Below are 22,675 nucleotides of genomic sequence, written 5' to 3'. Positions count from 1 at the left end.
GCAGTGAGGAACAAAGGGTTACTTTTATTATTGTGAGCTAAGGAAAAAGAAAATCAGTGTCGTCTTTATAAAGTAGTGAGAGTGGATTTGACAGGTATCTGCAATGTAAAAAGGATAACTGGATGTTTTAAACAGTACAAACATGTGGCTCTTACACTTAAGATAGTTTTAATGAAATAGGTTTTGTGACACTTCTTAAAACCTAAGTGAGTCTCTGCAAAGTTAGTTCTGTTATGCCTATTTGAGTTCTGGTTATATTAGTTGTCATATAAACTTGACAGTTTAGAGAACTGAACTCTTCTCTTAAGTATGATGTACTAATAATTGGCTGATTGCTAATTGAAGCTTGATTTTATTTTTTTAATGATTGACTAAAAAGTATCTGAATTAATCAAGGTTAGCAATTAATTCAACTACACACAGCAAATACTAACTATTATAGCAGCCTTAACATTTATTTTAGACCAACCAAATGCAATACAGAAGTGTGTTTTAACTTAAAGTAGACTTTTCTTGAGGAGTATTCTCAGGAGCTGTTGTCCCTTAACACCTCCCCTTCCCCCCCCCCAGTAACGTAGCATTGTTGAGGCAACTTTTAAAATGTGTTGTAACAGGCATTGACAGACTAAATTAAATTAAAACAAATAAAAAGAGAAACAGAAACATGATTGAGTTATTTGAACTTTAGTTGCCCGAACAACACTTCCTAGGGATACTAATGCATGAAAATATTTAGAGTTCGATTAAATGAACAAATACTTCTGTTATTCATTACTCAAAATTGTGGTAGTGTTTCTGTGTTAGGGTTTGTCTTGGCAGCCTGTCTTCAGTCTTTTTGTCTGATTCAATTAGAAAGTATTTTCACTTTGTAAATACAAACTTACCCTTCTCATCATTTGAGAGCTGATAGTGTGACTCCCTGGTTAGTACAATACTTGCCAGTAATAAAGATACTTTACAAACCCTAGTGAGCTATGGTATGGAAACGTGGCAACTGCTTTGTGACAGTTCATTAAAACCACACAAGCTCATGATGTGGTTGTGCTTTAGTTAGCTATCTGCTGGCATAAAAAAAGCAAAATGCACCTGCAGTGGAATGGCAAACTTCCTGATAGTTGCAGAGATATGATATTGAATTGGGTTCTTTTTTTGTTTGCTTTTTTCCTCTGGAGTATTTATTTACTTTTGTGATCCATTTTTCTTTGCCAGCCCTTAGGCACTGAAGAAAAGTGTGTAAAGGAAAACCACAGAAAATCTTGGATTACAAAAAAAGTGGCTAAATTAAATCTAAATTTTTTTTTTTAAGAGAGAACCCTTCCATAGCAGTAGTCAGAGTCCCTCCTGCAGCAGAAGTGGGACACTGTCCACTCCAGCGCAATAGAACATTGCACAATAAAGGGTGCAGTTAGCTGCAGGCTGTTCTGGGTAGCCAAAGGTGAGCATTTGTGATGATCTACTGACTATTCTTTGTTGTCACTGCAGAAGGTCCTGGGACTACTTACAGCTAGGTGGTTGCATTAGCTGATACTGCATGTCTGCTAGACTGCCACAGGTGATTCTCCTGCAGATGTAACTTGCTTCAGGTCTTGAGTACCCTTACCTTTTAAAATACAAGGGGGACAAATAGGGATGTTGATAATGCAAGCCTATGAGTTCAACAACAACAACAAAAAAAACTAACTGAAACCTAATTTCCTTCTGAAAATGAAGCCTTGCAAGTGAAACCTCAAAGTGAGCCCACACCCAAGGTAAAAGATGACCATCGCTGCAGTCTGCAGGTACTGCAGCAGGGTGCAGAAAGCCAGTGGCAATTTGTGAAGGACCAAGAGGAGAGGTGGGTGGGAGCATGGATGGCACTGGTGATGTGAAGAAGGTCAGAATGAGTGATCAGGCATAGTGATGTGTGCAACAGCATTGACTCCATGGTTATTCTTCAGTATCCTTTTGTTTCTGAAGCACCAAGACATGATGTGTTCTGCGTAGCAGATGTCCCCAGTGTCACAAAGTAGGGGGGGATGAGGAGGTTGCCACATTCACCACGTTCTCCCCCATTCTAGAGTGACTTATTGCAGTATTTTACATTAATTCTCCAGAAGATACCAATGCAGAACTTTTTGTTTTTTAATAGTCTCTGTGATTTACTGTGCAATTCCAAAACTAAGTAGTTGCATTATTTTTTTAAAGCGAACAGCCATATCATTTATTGGAATTTATAGCAAATTCCTGAATATGCAAGTGCTCTGGAAGAGGTTCACATATTTTTTTTCTACACTTAGAAATGGTGGGTTACTTTACATAATTCATGTGAGTCTGAAAAACTGTAGACTTCACTGTTTTCAATGAAAGTGCTTTAGACCTTTGATTATTAGCGCAGAGGTTGGGGGGGAACACACTGTCTTGCCTATATTAGGCTACACAGTATATGGGAATGCTCATTACATACTTTAACTTGAATTCTAAATGTGAATAAAATGTCATTGCCAATGGAAATTTTAAAGTACAGTTTTTAGGTTGAATTACTAAAGGATTTTTTTAGTATAAATCCTATAACATTTATGAAAAAAATCAGGAATTGTGGATAATAGCAACTCTATAGGTAAGGGTACAGAAAAGCAGCAATGACTTGTTCAAAGCTTCTGAATATGCTTAACCACAAATAACTGCTAATGTACTGCCAAAGATCAGACCTGATCTGAACTTGAGAACTACATACATTAGAAAAATGGCAATATAAAGGTAGGTCAAGCACAAAATGGTAGTTTAGTTAGATGATTATTTGGGGGAGGAAGGGCAGAGTACTGGTAGCACCTCTATGTTCATTGCATACCCCTTTAATTTTTTTTACTGTGTTTTTATTTTAACTTTTTTGTGTGATAAGCTGTTTCATGCTGTATCTTTGTGTCCTGTGTAACAGGATAGTTCATGCAAAGCATTTGAACATATGCATGTTTATTTAAATTTATTTTTAAATTTCTAGTGTTATATATTTTTCACTGTCTTAAAACTAAGGATATGTCTTAAGTTTGTTACTAAAATGATTTTATTTTATTCTTACGCCAGCAAAATTCTGGGAATTTAGTACCTAAGGGCAATTGTTTCCCATGACTGCGTGGGTTAGCAGCCAGAAAAATCTCAATGACACACACATTTAATGTTGTAGCTCAGACCCAACCATTTTTATGTAATCTGTGGCTGTCTGTAGGTTTTTTTTTTTTTCCAGTCAGCAAATTGTAAGAGAACAAATCTGATAAGCAGCACCCCTTTTCAATTGTTTTTAAGAAGTAAGGATTTAAATATATATATATTTAATTTTATCAATGGAACTAAGCTGATGCAAATTATATGTTCATTTATTGCATTCTTTTATCATAGTGACTTACCTTGCATTAATTCAAGCAAATAAGGAAACTTAAAATAGCCACCACAACCTCGTTTCCAGTATATTTCATTGTAAAATACAAATTAAAGCCTGCATCTGAACAGTGTGCATGATTCAGTTTGCAAATAAGTTTATCATATAATCTTAAGAAATTACTATTTTTCACTTTAATTCAGAAATGTGTGTTAAAATACTGTTACGTATGAAATGTGCTTTGATAATAGAAACATGAAGTCAACTTAAGTAAAAGAACAAGTTTCAAACGAAGTGTCACTGATCTACATCTGTGCATATAGACGTGAGGTTTTAGGAGCAAAACCATGCTGATTACTGTCTTGCCTCTGATTTTCAGTAGTATATGTTTTGCTGGGCGTTGATCATCCCAGCTATCCTCAAAATATACTAGGCAAAAATTTTGAGTAGTGCAGTGATTACATTGTCATTGTTTATGACTCAGTAATATAGCTGCATGATTCAGTGTTAGCAGCAGCCCATAATATATTGCAATTATTTGTTCTGGCTGTGCTGAAAGTAGTAGTGTACAGTGACGGTTGCATGCAAAACTTAATGCTACAGGAAACAATTTTTTCCTTGAGTTTTGTAAAATATGTATATAACACAAACAAATGTTCATATATTTATCCAGCTGTGTATAGAATGAGCACATTTAAAAGTTGTTGTCTGACTTGCTGTTTTTTAAACTTGCTGTGCATATTTCTCAGCACTTTGCAGTGTTTTTTCCCTGTTTCTTAGGCTTGCCTGGGGCAGGTCTCCTCACTGCAGTGTAGGAGTGTGGGGCTGTGTCCTGGGGTGGTGACACATGATGATGCTGGTTTAGGTCTCCAGGCTTTCCCTCTGTAAGTGCAAATCAGCTCTCGTGATGGGCAGAGCGAACAGTTGGAGTACCAGGGCAGGGGCTGTGAGTCTACTTCATGAATCTTTTGTAAACCTGTGTGCAGATGGATTTCCCTACATGAGACTCAGTCTTCCAGTGGTTACAGTCCAGTCATAACTGAGTTTTCAGTAAAGCTTTTATTTTGCTTGCTTGTGCCAGAATAGCCATTTAATGAACTCCTGTGTTGTTAAATTCCCAAAGGTTTATTTGTCAGAAATAAGCAGATGCATGCTAATATGCAAGTTACTTGCGTATTGGTAAAATGGGGATAACAGGAAGACAGACAGGCTGGTACTGTGGTGTGGGCACAGGCAAAGAAGGCAGTCACTAACCTTCAATTCCTGCCTGATTTTCCTTACTGTGATGGGATTTGCCCTTAAAATGTATGTTGTATACTAAAAACACTGAGAGAAGCAGTACCTGTCAGTCAGTCCTGGGGTAATACAGCTTTTTCTTGTTTGCCACAAACTTTTCTTCTTTTGGGAGTCACTAGCTAAAGCTTGAGTTCAAACATTTGAGATTAATTTGACTTGGAAATTGATCATGTGTGAAGTGCAATGAACAATCTCAACTGTTTCAATGGTCATGTATTGGCTGTGGGCAGGTTTTCCTTGAGAGAAAGCCATGGCCTGCTGCATGCAATGGCTATAGATGTTGAATGTTGGTTGCAGCTGTGATGTCAGAGCTATAGGAAGCTTTCCTCCAGCTGGAGAAGCATAATGTGGTTGTTTTATGGCTGAGCATACTTTCTCATTGAGGTTTCCTCAACAGCAGTGCTAAAAACATACATCTGGAAAAGCTCTGAAGAGGTCTTCTGTGACGAGCATGTGGAAGAAAGAAAGATCATAATTACTCCCTTATAAACACACAATAAAACATATTTAATACAGAATGGTTTACATTGCCTTGTGTTAGGCATTCAATTTGGGCATCCGCAATGAAAACTGAATAGAAAATAGAAATACTTCTCGAGGAAGATGTGATTTACAGCCTTGGTCGCTAATTAGGCAAATGACCACTTTGTGTGCTGCATCGTTGCATAAATAGTGTTCAGGACATACAAAGAAATATGTTGCAATAAAATAACAGTTCTGACTCAATAAGGGTTTGTTATATTTGTCAAATCTGTCTGGTACATTTGTCTTTGGATTATTTGGAAATACAGTTCCTAGAATGTTTATTCACTGTTGACTTACAGTGGAGCCCTGAGTAGGAAAAAATAACGATAAACTGAGGAAAAAATTGGAGACTGAGTGCTCAGTGAAAGGTTCCAAGCTTTTACACTACATAAGGCTATGGATTTTTTTTTTACTAAATGATTTAGAAATTTTACTTAAATCTTAAGTTTATGTAGATTTCTATGTGCAGATACAATTCTGCCTCAGATTCTCATATACTGGAAATTAGGTTCTTTTTTAGGTAAGACACACCTCATGTTGTTGCTGAACAGAAGTACTTAAATTTATAATTTGAGGAAAAATCAAAGCATTTCAGAATATGATTGGTGTAGGTGATGTTCTGTGAGAAGTCATGGAGTTGAGCTGGGAAATCTGAAAATAATCACCTGTATTTCCTCTGAAGAAGGTTATTAACGAGCAGCATATTTAGAAATAAACCAAAAACACATTCTGTAATGGAATTGTTCCCTTAGAGATTGCCCATCATTTTATTCAGTCAATTATTAAAGCATTTATACTAAGAAATGTAATTTCAAAAGCAATCAATAAAGGCTTTCCTCATGTGTGATTTAGCCTGGGAATTGCAAACAGGAGTAAAGTAACTGCACAAAGAAATTTCTGATGGAGAGTTTTTTTTTTTTTATTATTATTCAAGACAAAAGTATGAATGTAAAAACTTGAACTGTATCACTGTAGTTGCTTTTTGTATCTCAGGAAGATCTTCAAGTAAGAGGAGATTTGCTTTATCTGACTAAGTTATCCTTTTCCTAAAGCTTAATATTGAAAATAATATCAAACAGTAGTTTCATAGAGCAAGGCTGATGTAGAATGTAAAGTCATTCTGTGTCATGGACTAATTTAGGTTTCAAAGGTATTTAGTATTTAGAAGACTCTTTGAAATTACTGCTCCCCAAAATCTGTCATAAAATCTGTCATGCTAGAGGCATCATTTGAGCCAAAGCAGTGAGGAAGCTACCCATGAGCTTAAGCTTTTGCCAGATCGGGGGGAAAAAAAAAAACTATTTATTTTCCTGCTTTATTGCTTCTTTATTCATGATCTACTTTGTAGGATATTCTGCTTGTTAGGCGTATCACATCTGATATCTGCATACTCTGAACAAGCATGGTCATGCTTCTAACAGTACTTGTGATGTGCTCCACTGGTCTTACTGCAGACTAGTGTACTGGGTCTGGCTGGAATGTTAACTTTCCCGGTAGCAGCCCACACAGTGCACTCAGTACTTGTAGCTGAACAGCAGTGTTAACACACCAGTGTTGTGTCTACTGCTGAGCAGCAGTGGCACAGCATCAGGCCTTTCTCTAACCCTCCTAGGGGGTGGGCAAAAAGTGAAGAGAGAAACATCACTAGGGCAGCTGACCTAAACCAATCAAAGGGATATTCCATACCATGTGGTGTCACACTCAGCAAGAAAAGGTGGAAACAGGAAGAAGAGGGGAGAGGTGGGCTCTCGTTGGGAAAATATTGGTCCTCCTCTCGAACACCGGCTACGTGCGTTGAGGCCCTGCTTCAAGGACGTGGTCAATCATTGCTCGTTTGTGGGAAGTAGAGAGTAATTTCTTTCCTCTGCACTTCCAACTTCCATATAGCCTTCATTTATTTTAGTTGTTTGTTTTCCTCCCTTTTTATTTTTCCCTTTCCCCCCTCCCTTTTCCCCTTTCCCTTTTTATTTCCCTTTAGTTAAATTGTTTAGTTCATAATAATCTTTATTTAATTATTATTATTATTTCCTTTAAATTATCCTTATCTCAACCCCTGAGTTGTTCTTTGCTTTACTTCTCCCCCTCCTCACCTAAAAGAGGGGGAGTGAGAGAGCGGTTGTGGGGTTTAGCTGCCCAGCACGGTAAAACCACCACAACTAGTGTGAATCTTTCTGGTATTTATCTAAATATATTTAAGCTTATGTATCTCTAAAATCCTCGTGTCTGTTGCAGCTGTCATCTCACATCATTTAGACATATTGACATATTCAAATCTCATTTATATAGTCAAAACATGCACAAAGCATTTTGTATAGTTCTGTACAATGTCACTTAAAGATGAGGGGAGGGAAGGACGTAGACCTGAAGACAGAAAAATCCTGTCGGCAGTTTTATTTCCTTGCACATCAGCTTATGTATCATTCACTTTTTCTGTATGATAATGTTTAGAAGATCCCTGTCTTGTTTGTATATTGTACACATCAGCCTTTCATTGTCCTTTTGGGCAAGTCGCTGGCAGAAAGTTTTTAGATTTTCAGGAAGTATTTCTTTGGAAGAAATGCTTCAGAAGATAAATGGAGCAAAATAAACAGTCTGCGCTGTCTAAGGCGCTCTCAGGCAAAAAGATTGCATCTGAGTGCATTTCTTCCTTTCCCCTTTTTATGTGTTTTCTTCTTTCTGTGATAATTACTTTTTCTCCTACTTGTGCCGTACTTTCCATTTGCTTTTATGAAACAACTTTAAATTGTTTTTAACATGTTACACTATTAATAGTGTGCCGAGAACTTTAATTTGTGAATGGGAAATACTTCATTATCTGTTGCCTGAGGAGCATGTGTATTACTGTATCCTCTCTCTCTCTATATATATATATTTTTATTTTTTTTTTTGGAGACTAAAATGTTTTCTAAATTGCTTCACTTCTCAGAATGAGAAGACTGGTCTGTGGCTACTTTTTTTTAATGTTTTATTATGGTGTGTTAAACTATTAATCCACAAGTTCTTGTGTTTTGACATCCATATGGTATGCTCAATGTGAATTTCAGTTGTGAAGGTAGATCTGAGGAGTTGTAGGGGAGCTTAGGTGTGTGTTGTGAAAAGAAAACATAGTCTACAGAAACTAATGTTAATTCTTACTGGTTACCCAGTGTTAGCTCTTTCCTACAGGTTTATGCATGTGGTGTTAATGGGTTGTAATCAGTGCTGTTACAGCTGGTGGTTCGTGTCAGGTGCTTAACTACAACTTGAGTTAGTGTCCCCTGACGCCATTTTGGTGACAGTGACATGCGGCAGCCATCTTGTGCTCTGAGCGCCCTACAGAGCCAGCCCTGACTACAGCCACCACTGCTGTTGATGGCCCCCAGGTCTCCTCTCTCAGGTCTGCTTTTCTTCTCTCAGGCCCCAGCTGCTGGTCACTGCTCCCTGGGTTTCCTCTCCAGCAGCTCCTGGAGAGTTAACCCTAGATGTGGCCTGGTCTCTGGGTTATCAGTTGTCCAAACCTCACCCAACACACATCTGGTGTGCATCCACTTCTCATAATCTAAGTGGCAATACGTAGGCTTTGGTGGTTGAAAGAGATCTAAAGGTTTAAATAAATAAAGGCCTACTGTCTGACACACCTCAAAAGAATGAGCTCTCTAACACGGTCTGGTAGTGTTTTACTTCATGTGCTGGAAATCCTTTTCTTGAGGGTGTATTTTTCCTTGATTTTAATTTTGGCAGTCCCACCAAGTCACAGGAGATTAAATCTTGCATAGGCAAGAGGTGGCTGACCTGGTGATGGTGGTCTTTTAAACAGTAATGCCTATAAATAATCTCTGTAGCCCAATAAATAAATATTTCAGCAAAGGAAGGTGATCCTGGGGAGCCAGCTTACTGCAGTAAGCTTATGTTCTTCTAGGGCTATGTGTGCTAAAGGTAGAATAAATTATGTAAAATAGGTCTCATACCTACCAGTGAAACATCTAACAGAGTCAAGGACTGCACTTGAAATGTCTCTCTTTAAAGAAGCATTGCTTCAAAGGGATAATGATCAAAGCATGTCCCAAAGGACATGGAACTGTATGCATAGAGAGATTATACTCCACATGCTAACAATGAATGTTTAGTTATTTGGTATCTAGTTATTATATAATAACTTATGTATGTGAAACATCTTAATTTTGCTGTGACAGCTTGACGTTATTCCCAGATGTTAAATATTTCAAAGCTTATCTTACATATATTCATAAACAAGATGAAAGTGTTAATTCTAATTAAAATGATGCACAGTTCAGCAGCAGCCCTAATAAAGTCCCTGTGGAACAGTGTGTTTAACAGCAATATTTCTTTTATGTGGAGTCAAAATACAGACTTGAATTTTGCGCAAATGGATCATCGTGGAAAAACTCAGTGGTCAAGATTGGATATAATTTTTCATGTTTTCATAAAATCTTTCAAATATGTAAAGTATTCTGAATACCACGGTCTATGTGTACTGACAGTTTATGCAAGAAAATGGAGAGAAAAATCCAAAACTTGATCAGTATTCCATCAGCCTGATGTATTTATTTCACTTGGTGACTATGATCATAATATATCATTGTCACACTTTGCAATTATTTAACAGCAATATTTGAGAAACCACTTTTTAAAATGCAATTTTTCAGGGACTGTCAGAATTTTAGTCTTGAGTCACTGAGATATCAGAGACTTGAGTAACAAGTAAAGGTGTTAAAATATTTTTGATTTTTTTAAAGTTGGAATAGATATTCTACCACATGTACAAGAAAACATAAAAGAAGTTGCAAAGCTGTGCGAAGTTAGGAGGCATAGAAGACCCTGAGGACAGGCCTGGAGGAATGCCTAAAGATGTGTTTGGCTGATGGTGTTTAGGAGGCCAGTACAAGCAAATCCCAGAGTAGGAGTATGTTTTCTAGTTAAAATCAGAATAGGGGTTCTTCTACTGACAGTAAATGAATAATATGTTTGATTACCTCTGCTTGTGCTCCTTTCATTATCATTTTGCATATTTACAATGCATAATTTCTTAGTTATTTAAAATTATATGCATTTTTATTATAATTAACAGGGCACGGCACACCATTCTAGTAAGAGAAATTCTGTGAAGGTCTAGGTTTTTAAAATTTCTTTTTCAATTCTCCGTAAGTCTGAGTTCTGTTTAAAGGGAAATCCTGGGGTGAAATTTAGAGATCAATTTTTTTTTCCTTTTATGCTGTGCATTTTAGAATGCCTTTTTTTAAGAATCATGAATTATACTGATGGTGAAAGTATTTAAAAAAAAAAACAAAACTCATTTGAGTGGTTTGTCATTATCTTTAATAAGAAAAAAAGTGTAATTACCTTGCCACAACTATGGAAGATACTCTATTTTTTTGTCAGAAAATCAGCTTATCATGGATAGTGGTTAATATCTGGCAGGGATGTAACTTTTTCCAGTGTTGTTTCATAGAGTAATTTAGGTTGCGCAGATTATAATATTTTTGATTTGATCAGGTTCATAAATGTTAAAAATGACTTTCCTGTGTGAAAGTTCCTGATTTAATTGAGAAGTCCCAAAATAAATTACTGTGTTTAACTGAAAAACAGCAGAGGGAAAAGAAGCCTGTTTAAATTTGTGATGTTCATAAGGAAATGGCCACCATGTTGATGAAGTCCAATTAAAGAGATTTGTTGATGAACTGCCTGAGATCTCTGGATGGCTCCTGGTCATTTGTTGGAAGCCTAGCCAATGATGCGAAGTTTCACTAGGTTTGGTGACTGGCTCAAAGTCACTGAAAACTTGTGTGTTTTTTTTTTTTTTTAAGCATATATGTTCATATGTATGAATGGGATGTGCTAATGCTAGTGCAAAATGCAGATCAGTGTTCTCTGCATATTCTAGACCTTTACAAGACTTTTAAACTATTGCTGCTCTTCCACTATTAGATGGATGCCATTCTCTTCTTCCTTTAATGTCTCAGCAACCTGATATATTAGCTATTCTGTCCAAAGTTAACTACCACAAACTTCTACAGTCATGTCTGTTCTTATTGACAACTTCATAATAAAAAGCACAAGAGGAGGGAGAAAAATAGTCACGGTTGTTGTAGCTAAATGATTGATTCAGATAAACTTGAAATTCATAGAACTATGTGAAACTCATCCTCTTTGGTAAGGCATAGTCTGAATGAGATACAGCAGCCCTACCTAGAAATGAAAAATTCCCACACACAAGCTGAGGATTTTCCTTCTTGAAAAAAGGGAGGAGATAAAAGCTTACTAGTTTTTTATAGCTGGAACTGTTGTGAAGGACAGCAACAGAGCACTAAAGAGCAGAGCAGACCACTAAAGCAGCATATTGGCCTCTCTTGTACAGTCACTTTGTGGTACAATTGGTAGTGATGTTACAGAAAACGGTAAATAATGGTGGTACATGATGGAAAAGGATAATGGGATGAAGTACAGCTCATGATTTGATCATGACTGAAGATGATCCAAGAAATACTTTGAAAAGTATTCTTGGACAATGAGAACCTTTTTCTCTTACCAGTCATCAGCATGCAGAGTAGGTAAACAATGAACCCTTAAAGGCTTCTAGAGTACATTAGTATAATGCAAAGATTGGTTATTGATGTTTTAATGGCTTGGGAGCTTAGGTTTTAATCTGGTAGCAGGGGCAAAGGGAGTATTTCTTTCAAGTAAGACATGACCTAAGCTGACAAACAGGTTGTTTCAATGCATTTTTTTCTGATCTGTGAGGCTGTTGAGAAATTTCAACAGTAAACCAAAAGCAATGACAATTCCATCTTCCAGAGTTTTTCTGTAAGGCCTCTTTGGATGAGTGTTATAAGGTATGGACAGTTCGGAGTGTGTTCCAGCTGATGAAAGTAGCAAAATCCAACATGACTCCATAGCTGAAATTAAGAGACGCTAGACATTGTCATACTGTGGGATTAGTTTGCTATGGCAGCAAGAACTTACCTATGTGTATACTCAAGAGAAGCCAGGTACTGATGTGCATGCCATCTTTAATAAACCTGTGTTTTAGAGTGTGGTTTCTGTGTGTGTGTTTGCACAGAATGAGAGTCATGTGGCTGCATTCTTCCTGCTGATCAGTCTAGCAACCTTCATTTTGGCCTCTTCCGTCATTGGATCCAGTTTTCTAATGCTGTAATTGGGATGACCCTAAGGATAAGTCTACGTTATTTAGCTGGGCTCTTTTTACTATTTGCACACAACTCAAATTTTAGTATCAGGCCATTTCATTGGTAGCAGATCTCAGTTAAGAACCAGCTAGTTCAATTTTTTTTTTTTTTAGTTGTTGTTATTTGGGTGGGGGGAGGGATGGTGTGATGATGCATTTTAAGTATTGTGATTCCTTTCCTTTAGTTCCAAAAGGAAAATAGTGGATAATATTCATTAAGGCTGTGTAATTTAGAATCAAGTCAATGGTTAAGTAAAAGTTAATACACAATTGTAAATACAATCAGAAAAAAAGTCGTCAACTTTTTTATTTCTCTTAAAATACTTGTGTAGGCTCAGATTAGAGGGGAGACAACACTTACAGGGATCCGCAGGTACAACCACCTTCATAATTCACCATTAGTGTGACTTAATACTCATGCAGCAGTTCTTCATTCAGTTGGTATGGTGTTTGCTTTTTTTTTTTTTTTTTTAATAAGCAATATAGGAAGGAAAATGGTAGGAAAAAAATGTATTCTAACAGCTCAGGCTGCTTTATACTAGTGTTTTGACATTTACATTCAAATGTATTACCATGACATTTTAAAAATTAGAACTTACTTTGATATGTTTAAATAAAAAAAAAAACATAAAATTCTGTGTTGAGAGAAACTTTGCATAAACTGAATTCTTCTGCTAAGGAAATAGGTGGCCTCACTAAATGAGAATAAACTTTAAAACAGTCCACTCATCTTCCAGGTAGCTGAAGTAATAGTGAATATGTAATCACAATATAAATCAAATCTGCAAATAATTGTAGGATTACTCTCTATGGGCATATTCTTTTTTTCCCAAAATGTAGGTCACATTAATCACTGTAGCCTGCAATTGCCTACAGAAAAAATATTTTTTTTTCCAGTAAGCGTAAAGTGGTGCTTGCAAGCGGTCTCTTGATAAAATGGCATAGCCTTCATAAAATATATTACCTAGTCTAATGATCCAGAACTATACATGTTCTAAAAGGTGACATGAAGATTGCTCTTCCCCCATAAATGTTGAATGCAAGTAAGTTTCTTTGTGGCAATATGGCAAGGATAAAAGATCTAAAGGGGCAGCATTTTCAGACCCTACCACTCCTGTAGCAGTGCCTGGATAGATGGCTCTAGTTTGGAACATGTCTCCTGGCCATAAGTTTGGGAAGGCTGTACCCACCCAGCAGCAGTGAATGCTTCTCCCACCCCTCTCTGTGGGACAGTGCCAGTAGAGGCTAGGGCTAGGGCTGACTGATGGGAGATGCTCCACAGTGGATGGTGTCTTGCTATGTTCTTGTCCAGGTGTCTTTGCTAGCAGCTTAACAAGGCACTAGCTGGGGTTTTGGGCTGGAATCAATGTATTTGGAGAAATTATTCCCCCTGCTCCTCACCATATTGGTGACCATAAAGAGCTGGCTCCAAGGTCCTTGTTGCCCACTTTCCTGGTGAGCCTGGCTGCCATGGGTGTAGCCACCAATGCCAGGGGCACCCCAAGGAAAAGATCTGCAGATGAGAAGATTCTTTATCTCAAGAAAGGAAGACCTGGAGAGAACTAGCACATGGGATGGCTGACCACAGACCCAGAACGGAGATGGGGATCGAAATTATCTCACAGTGTCCACGCACCTTTTTTTTATTTACCAGTCATATTTCTATCACCTCTCCTTACCTGTGCTGCAGTTTTCGAGCTTGTTGTGCAGTTTGGTGACCTGAACTCTCTGCTGGTGTATTCCCTTGCAGACGTTACCAGTTAGCATTGCTGCTCCCCAGATCCCAGTAGGAGAATTGTTAATCACAGTACTAGTTCTTCTACATGCAGTTATTTAGCTGTAGCTAGAAGCTGCTGCATTGTAAACATATCATAAAAACTGCAATCTCCTGATGAGAAAGAAGTATTTTATCTACAGTGTGGAAGCTGTAATTCAAAATACTTTAAAGTTGTTTTCATTTTTTTACATAAGTAATCCTGAACCTTGCAGAAATAAAAATATAATTTGTAAGGCATAGCAAACAATGATAGAATCTACTGAGTCGTAATATTTATAGTTAGGAAAAGAATTGTATATAGTAACAAAAAGATTTTCTTTCAAGAGAAATCTGTGAAACTGCTATCTTTGTTCCTGATTTATGGACTTGCCTACTCTTCAGCGATAAATTAGGTAACCTGAAAGAAATGAAGGTGCAGTAGCTATAAAACAACCGATTGATTTTTGACCAAATCACTGTCTTTGGCAACTTTCAGAGTTGCCTGCATGCAAATAAACATAGTGTACTTACCAATTACCTGTATTGCTTCTCTTGTATTTCATTGGCTCTTTACGCCTGTACCTTACCATCTTTAGCTAAACGTTAATAGTATCACCAAACTAATTTAATGTAAAAATCACCTTGATCAAGGACAAGAGCACAATGAAATTTTTCTGATACTTGAGAAATTAGTAGTAGTAATATCAAAGATATTCCTTTAGTGTTTACTCTTGGCTTCAAGAATTTTCTCCTCATTTCCAACCTAAACCTCCTCTGGCGCAACTTGAACCTATTTCCTCTAGTTGGTCTCACTTCACTGCCGTTTACAACTACAGTGTTTTATTTTGTTCTGGGAGTTGTTTAAAAAAAAAAAAAACTCATTTCTGGGAGTTTTTTTTTTTGAGGCCCACTGCTAGGCCTCAGTGTACCTGCCAAGGGCCAAGAGGGAGCATCTGCCCGTCCCAGACATCCCCTGGGTGCTGGTGCCTCAGGACTGAGCATATTGGACACACAAAAGACACTGCTCATCAGGTAGTAGGAATTCCTCTGGAACAGTTTCTCTACAGCCAAACCACAGGTCCCAACCAGGGTCCTGGGCAGCTGCAGAAGATGTTGTATGGAGGCTTGCAACTGGGACAGCTGTTAGCAGCTGGACAGTGACCTCTCAGCCTTTTCAAGGAAGTCCATTCCCTACAGGAGCTTCTGCCTATGCAAATGCCAATAACTTCCTTGTATTAACAAATGCTCTGTCCCTGATGGCCTGTGCAGCACTTTGGGGGGGGGGAGGGGGAGGACGGAATATGGACATAAGTAACTGAGTGCACTAATGCCATGCAATTAGGAAGCATTTTCCAAAAAAAGAACTGCAGACCAGCTGAAGTTGAAAGTGACCTTTGATGGTCATCTGGTCTGTGTCCCCTGCTCAAGCATGGCCACCCAAAGCAGGCTGCCCAAGATGTGGTAATTACAGGTCTGTCAGCCTCAGCTCAGTGCCAGGGAAAACTATGGAGAAAACTATTTTAGGAGTTACTGAAAAACACTTGAAGGACAATGTGGTCATCAGTCAGAAACAACATAGGTTCATGAGGGGAAAGTCCTGTTGAACGAACTTCATTTCCTTTTACGACAAGGTTTCCCATCTGGTTGACCTAGGGAAGCCAGCTGATGTCATGTTTTTGGATTTCAGCAGATCTTTTGATACTGCTTCACACAGTATCCTACTGGACAAAATGTCCAGCCTACAGCTAGATAAATGCATAGCATGATGGGTGAACAACTGGCTGGAGACTCAGGCTCAAAGGGTTATGGCAAATGGGTTTTAATCACACTGCTGGCCAGCCCCTAGTAGCATTGCCCAGGGCTCTATTTTTGGTCCAGTTCTCTTCAATGTCTTCATAAATGACTCTGGTGTATGACTTGAAGGTGTTCTGAGTAGGTGACACTGAACTGGGAGACGCCATTGACTCCCTCAAGGGTAGAGAGGCCTTGCAGAGCAACTTGCAGAGCAATCTTGACAGACTAGAGTGCCGGGCAGTTATCAGTTGTATCAAGTTTAACAAGAGCGGGTGCTGGATTCTGCCCCTGGGAAGGGGCAATCCTGAATATTCATGCAGACTGGGGGATGAGAGGCTGGAGAGCAGCCCCACAGAAAAGGAGGTGGGGGTTCTGGTTGATGGCAAAGTGGATAGGAGTCAGCAGTTCTGGACACCGCGATAGAAGGAGGGTACAAAACAACTAAAGAGTGTCAAAAGGAGGCCAACAAAGATGGTGAAGAGTCTAGAGGGGAAAACTTAGGAGGAGCAGCAGAGGTAACTTGGGTTGTTCAGCTTAGAGAAGGCTGAGGAGCGACCTCATCACTGTCTACAGCTTCCTTTTCACCTTCCTTTTCACCGATGTTGTTTTCACCTTGACAATTTGCTACAAAGACATTCAAGAAATCATATTTATATCAGAACGAGTAAGAGCAAGTATGTTTTGCATCACATATAAAGGGAAGAATAAATTTGTCACTGTTTTAGGGACCTTCTGTGTGACATGGTAAGTCTTCTCATGTCCCAGAGCTGCAAGGACCTTCCCACAAGCTTGCAGGGAGGTGAGGCGAGGGGGATTGGTGTGATGCGGCTGTGGTGCCCTTGACAGTACAAAGGATGAGTCACATGGGGCAGCTGTTATAAGGGCCAGCAGCAGCAGCACCACCACACTGTGGCCTTGGCCGTCGGTGAGTGCGGATCGCACCTCCTGCAAGCCATGGCTCTCCTGATCTTCCTCGCCGTGGCTGTGCTGGGCATTGCCCAGAAGCCATGGCTGGTGACCGATCAACTGGATAGAGATGACTGTGAGAGAATGCAGCAGTATGTGGAGCAGCTGATTGAGGGCATGACTCAGCTGGTGCAAGAGATGGAGGAGAGGAACCAGCAGCAGAGCTGGGTGGCCCTGGGAGCTCTGCTCTTGTCCTGGTTTCAGTTAGAACGGAATTAATTTTCTTCCTAGTAGCTGGTGGAATGCTGTGTTTTGGCTTAGGATGAGAAGAGTGCTGATAACACCCCGATGTTTTAATTGTTGCAGAGCAGTGCTTATACCAAGCCAAGGACATCTCAGCCTTTTGCTCTGTCCTGCCAACAGGCAGGCTGGGGGTGCAGTAAGAGCTGGGAGGGGACAGACCCAGGACAGGTGACCCAAACTAGCCAAAGGGGTATTCCATACCATCTGACGTCATGCTAAACAATATATAGGGGTGGCTAGCCGGGGGGAGGGGGCCGGACTGCTCGGGGTTAGGCTGGGCATCGGTCAGCGGGTGGTGAGCAATTGCATTGTGCATCACTTGTTTGTACATATTATTATTACTTTCCTATTATCACCATTGTAACATTATTATTATTATTGTTATTATTATTTTGTTATTATTATTTTCCTGTCTTATTAAACTGTCTTTATCTCAACTCACGGGCTTCACTTTCCATTTCTCTCCCCCATCCCAGAGAGGGAGGGGGGAGGCTGAGCGAACGGCTGCGTGGTATTTAGCTGCCAGCCGGGTTAAACCACGACAGCTCTTCACCGCGTTGAAGCAGTGGCAGTTCTGGGCCTTGGTCGAGCTCCTTGTCCTGGTCTTTGGGCTCTGCCGCTGGCTCAGGAAACGGAGCCGTGAACCAGGCAGCAGCAACAGCGAACACGGCACCTCTACAAGAGAGGAGGAGAACAATGATGATGGCGATGACACAGATGAAGACAGTGACTCTGATGACAGCTGGGATCTGGGCAGAGTTTGGGCGGATAGCATCCAGTGGCCGACGCCAGGCATGGCTGACAAGTGCCAGATGGTGGAGGAGCTGGTGGAGGAACTTCTTGGTGCCTGCCGAGGACTCTTCGGGAACTGTCTCTTCAACCCACGGCTGCAGCCGGCCATCGGCATAGGCTGCCTCTACGAAGGCTGGAGTGCCCGGGAAGACAACGTCCTGTACCGCCTGCTCGTGCCCCTGAGGCCTCCCCCCGGGCACGCCTTCCACCCGGAGCTGGGTGCCAAGGGGAAGACGCCAGCGAGGAAGCCCGGCCTGCGCGTGGAGCTGGAGTGCGCCTGCGTGAGGGAGCGGCTGGTGGGGGACATGCTGTGCTTCCTCCACCACCCCGAGGATGAGCTGAGGAGAAGACAGGAGCCCAGCCTGCTGCGCACCCTCTGCAGCGGCTCCTACCTGGATGTGGAGAAAACCACCCGCTGGTTCCAGGCCTTGGTGAAAGCAGCCTGGGAGCGTCTGCCGCAGTCGCGCCACTGCCGCCTGACGGTGCTGCCCTCCCGCCGCTCCTGCAAGATCAGGCTGGCCAGCGCCTCCGAGAGCACCCTCTCCATTGAGATCACGCTTGGGGTGCAGATGGACGACTCGGACTCTTTCCTGAGCCTAGAGTAGGCCACGGAAGGCTTCACCAGCAGCACAGCACCACTGCACAGCACCAGTTTCTCCAGCAGCGCAACAGAGACACCTGTCAGCAGCGGGCAGTGACCACCCAGACCTTTGGAGAGACTCCGTTCCATCCAGGAGCTTCAGTCTATGCAGAGGCCAATAAATTGGTCCTACCATCACCCTGCCACCAATGGCACCCACTAAATCATGCCCCTAAGCACCACATTGAACCTTTCCTTGAACATCCCCAGGGATGGTGACGCCACCACCTCCCTGGGCAACCTGTTCCAGTGCCTCCCTGCTCTGAGACATGTCTCCTAATGGATTGTTTCCTTTCCCAAAATACTTGTGGCAGAAATCCATGACCTGACTTCTACTGTGAACACTTAGATGTGGCATGTAGCCTGAATAAGGGATAATTTGGGAAAAGTTTTTAATTACACATCTGCGTTACACTGCATTACATTTCCGTGGTCTGGATGGTTGTAGAACATGATGAATCTCAAATTTAAAAGTACAGTTTAATGGGTATGTTAAATTTAATGACAGTTGGTGGTATTGATTTGGTCTTTATCATTTTTGTCAAGTTATCTTGTTTCATGCCCACTCAAAGTCCTTAAACAACAACAAAAAAATAATTGTTTATTTCTTGCTACATTTTTTTTTATTGTTTCTGAATTTTTAGTGTTTCTGAAATGTTACCTCACTGATGCGCTCCAAGCTTCATGGAGCATTCATTGTGCACCCAAACTCTGTACTGTAGCAGTTTGGAAATGAGAGGAAATGCTATTTTTACATGGTGCAAGAGAGGTTAAATGCATTTCAAGACCATTCTTGCTTCCCTGTAGAGTTACAGCAAGCTCTTTCATATTAGTGGATATTTATGAGGCTTTATTGTTAGCTTTATTGTTTTTACGGTCACAAACTTTTAAAGCAGTTTGGATCAGGTTTTAAACTAATGTTAATGTTTATAGCTTCATTGTCAGAAAAGCACAATATTGCAGTGTGGGAGAGGCTAGTCTCTGCTGATTTGCTGTAAGGTTAATGGAGACAGCGTGGCTCCACCAGCCAGTTCAGAGCAGGAATTGAACATAATGGTCTGCTATCTCCTGTGCGTCAACTGATGTGTCTCCATTGACAAAAAAAGGAGATCCTTGAGACAAACCTTATGAGACTTAACTTGGCTTTTGTCTGTGGTGTCTTGGGGGTTATATAATGTAATTACCAGTGTGCTGAAATATATATATATATATATATATATATATATAAAAAGTGGAGTGAGTGTTTTTTATTCATCATCTATATCCCTTAGATATTTCACTCTTCTTTCACTCTTGGCATTTAAATATTGTCAAGATGTTACATTTGAAAACATAATACTTCCCTCAGGAAAGCGTTGTGGCAGAACTTGCCGTAGTCAGTATTCATAATGCATCTGCCAAGGAGTGTTTATCTCTCTTCTCTCTCAGGTTGCGATGCTTCTCTTCTGAGGGGATGTCTGCTGGTCAGTGTATTTCTCATTCTTTCAGAACAAGCATTTGCATATCAAAGGCCTGATATGAGTAAACATACTTTATACTTCCATCTGTCATTCTCTTCCCATTGAGACACAAAATAAGAACAGCGTAGTAAGCAAGGGGTTTATTTTTTGTCCTTTAATTCTATACCATTTTGCTTGGAATTACGAAGGATATGTAGATACAGTTTTCTCTGGATGTTTGTGTGTATTAAGGTCTTTTGATTGAAGCTGTCCTAAAAATAAAATCAGCACTGTTCAAAGAAGTGGTTCTTAGGATGAAAAACAGAGCACCTTCCCTTCTCATTTCTCATCTCCATATTTTGTAATATTTAAAGAAACAAAGATGATTTCATAATGTTCTCAGTCTTTCTTGATTAATAAAACTCAACTGCTATGTATCTTTACCTTCCTACAAATTTAATATTCCTTAATACTTCTTTCAAAATAGACATTAGTCCTTCGTATCTATCTAAATGAAAACAAGTGTTGTTTTCATTTCTTTTTTCAGTAGTTCTCTGTACAATTTTTTCTTTGTAATTTCAAATAATTGTTCTACAAACTGGTAGTAAGTATGTATTAGAGATTGCAAGCAGAATCTGAACTAGTGCTCATGTTTACTTTGAAAACTAAACTCATTCATTTACAGAGCAGAAATGAGAACAGGCATCCGTCTCTCTTGTATGCCCACTACAAACAACTCTGGTCCCTTAACAGGACCTCCAGTAAAGCAATGCCTGTGAGCAGTGTATAGAACCTCTGTTATTTACAGCACTGACTGACTTTTGAATAGCTTTAAGTAAGCTAATCAAAAAGACCCTTGCTGTTTATTCATGAACAGAAAGAATCAAATGTTTTCCTTATGAATTATACCTACTCTTTCAGACTTAGATTATTTGAAGCTAACGATCAGTTCACTGTTGGAAAACCATGAGAAAGATTAAGACTTTATATGAAGTTTTTAGGCTAGTTTTTCCCAGGTAAGAGCAGGTAAAGGATCTGGGTCTGCAAAGCACACCTCTTCAGTAGTCAGGAGAAAAAAGTTATTCCCAACATCCCAAGCCTCTTTGTGTTTCTTCTTGTTATGCAATTTCAACAGGCAATGTTCTGGTGCTAGCAGGGTCTCACTGGGCTGAGCAGCAGCTACATGAAGATCCCAAGGGAACAACTGTTCCTCTAGTTATTAACAACTTCTGTGACGGTCTCTACAGGCTCAGCAAGGGAAAAAGTACTAGCTGTCTGCCTTCTCCTCTCCCATTTCAGTATGTGTTTCCATGGAAGCAACTTTTCTCCCCTTGATGATTTCCAGGATGAAAATCCAGATTCAGTGCTGAGTTTCTGCTTTCTTTTCCCTTTTCATTATTTCTGAGGCTTTGCTGTTTGTAAGTTGGCAGGAACTCATTGCGTTGAGACCAAACAGAAGATGAGCCAAGGGTTCTTTTTGTTTTGGTTTGAAACCAAATCTAGATTTACTGCCAAAGAGTGGAATCATCTTTGATAGAGAGGATGAGCTCTCAAACTCCTTGGAGGAGAGCTGTCTTAATTTGTATTTGTACTATACTGAACCCAGTAGGGTGACAACCTCAACTGGGGTCCTTGAGCACTATTTTAAAGCAATAAACTTCCAAGATATCTGCTCAGCAGTTCAGAACACTGAATGCAGTCAAAGGCCTAACTCTCTGTTGTCCTTAGAAGTCATTCCTTTGACAAAAGGTTAGTGTGAAAGAAAAATATTCAACAAAATGTCATCAATCAACTTATGTTGTCTACTGAAACAACAATAAACCCACCCACACCCATAAAATGAAAAAAAAAAATAAAAATCTAATATCTGAGAGGTAAGCTGGAGTTCTCATTTTCCCCTTAATCCGAAGAAAAGGTTTTGTAGATTAAATTAAGGTCATAAGAACTGCTGTGCATCTGCATAGCCTCAGACATTGGACAGGTGTAACTGAACTAAATTCTCTAGTGCCATATGGGAAGGGATGCAATCCAGCAAGCTCTTGGGTTGTATCAGCTTTTTAGTTCTAGGACAAAAATACCAAAAATAACTTGTCAATATCACAGAATGCACACAAGGAGCATTATGTATCCTAAGACATTTTACTGCTTTCCTTCATGGTTTGACTTGATGTTTTTCATACCTCATCAATGGCAAGAGTGAAATAGTGGAATGTGTGCAATTTCTGGGACTACTTTTCTCAGTCAGGCTCTGGTTTGTAGAGCTTTCTTCTGATGGGCCTGTGGAGTTCATAGTAAGTGTTTGAAACAAGGAAGCTTGTGAGGGGAAGGTGTGAAAGTAAATTCCTGTAGTTCCTAAGAGTAGAAACTTCCTCCATATCTGGAGTTTTCAATGCTGGATACCATAACATGCGCTTTATCTGCTTCATTTTAGAGGTACGTGGGTGACCCAATATCAAGATTGTTTCATATAGATTGCTTCATAAATCAGGACGGTATTACAGAGCGGCATCCAGTTCTTACTAGAACTTGATAGAGGATTTGAAGTATAGGGTGATGGTGTCAGCATGATCTCAAGCATGAAACGAAGGTAGGTAGATACACTCCCTCTATGTACAACTTGTACATTATAATATTATATTAATATTCAGATACTGTGAATTCCAGTGACCTACGCTGAAGGTGACTACGC

General features: G+C 39.8%; 2 protein-coding genes across 4 annotated transcripts in view; both read left to right on the top strand.

Moving 5' to 3' along the window:
* The window catches only part of EPHA6 (EPH receptor A6), a 516,782-nt gene that overhangs the window by 130,830 nt on the left and 363,277 nt on the right, over window positions 1–22,675 (top strand). The gene's annotated exons all lie outside the window — the stretch shown is intronic.
* Window positions 17,410–19,726, top strand: LOC311430209 (inositol 1,4,5-trisphosphate receptor-interacting protein-like 1). The gene has a single exon (XM_084506722.1). The coding sequence runs from the start codon at window positions 17,910–17,912 to the stop codon at window positions 18,510–18,512; it is 603 nt and encodes a 200-aa protein (XP_084362848.1). The 5' UTR covers window positions 17,410–17,909; the 3' UTR covers window positions 18,513–19,726.

Source organism: Aythya ferina (genome assembly GCF_964211825.1).
Source record: "Aythya ferina genome assembly, chromosome: 1".
Lineage (NCBI taxonomy): Eukaryota > Metazoa > Chordata > Aves > Anseriformes > Anatidae > Aythya > Aythya ferina.
The sequence above is the reverse complement of the archived record's forward strand: the minus strand, read 5'-3'. Positions and strand labels throughout refer to the sequence as shown.

Excerpts from the sequence above, each read along its gene's own strand:
- LOC311430209 (XM_084506722.1), top strand. The coding sequence starts at position 17,910 with ATGGCTGACAAGTGCCAGATGGTGGAGGAGCTGGTGGAGGAACTTCTT.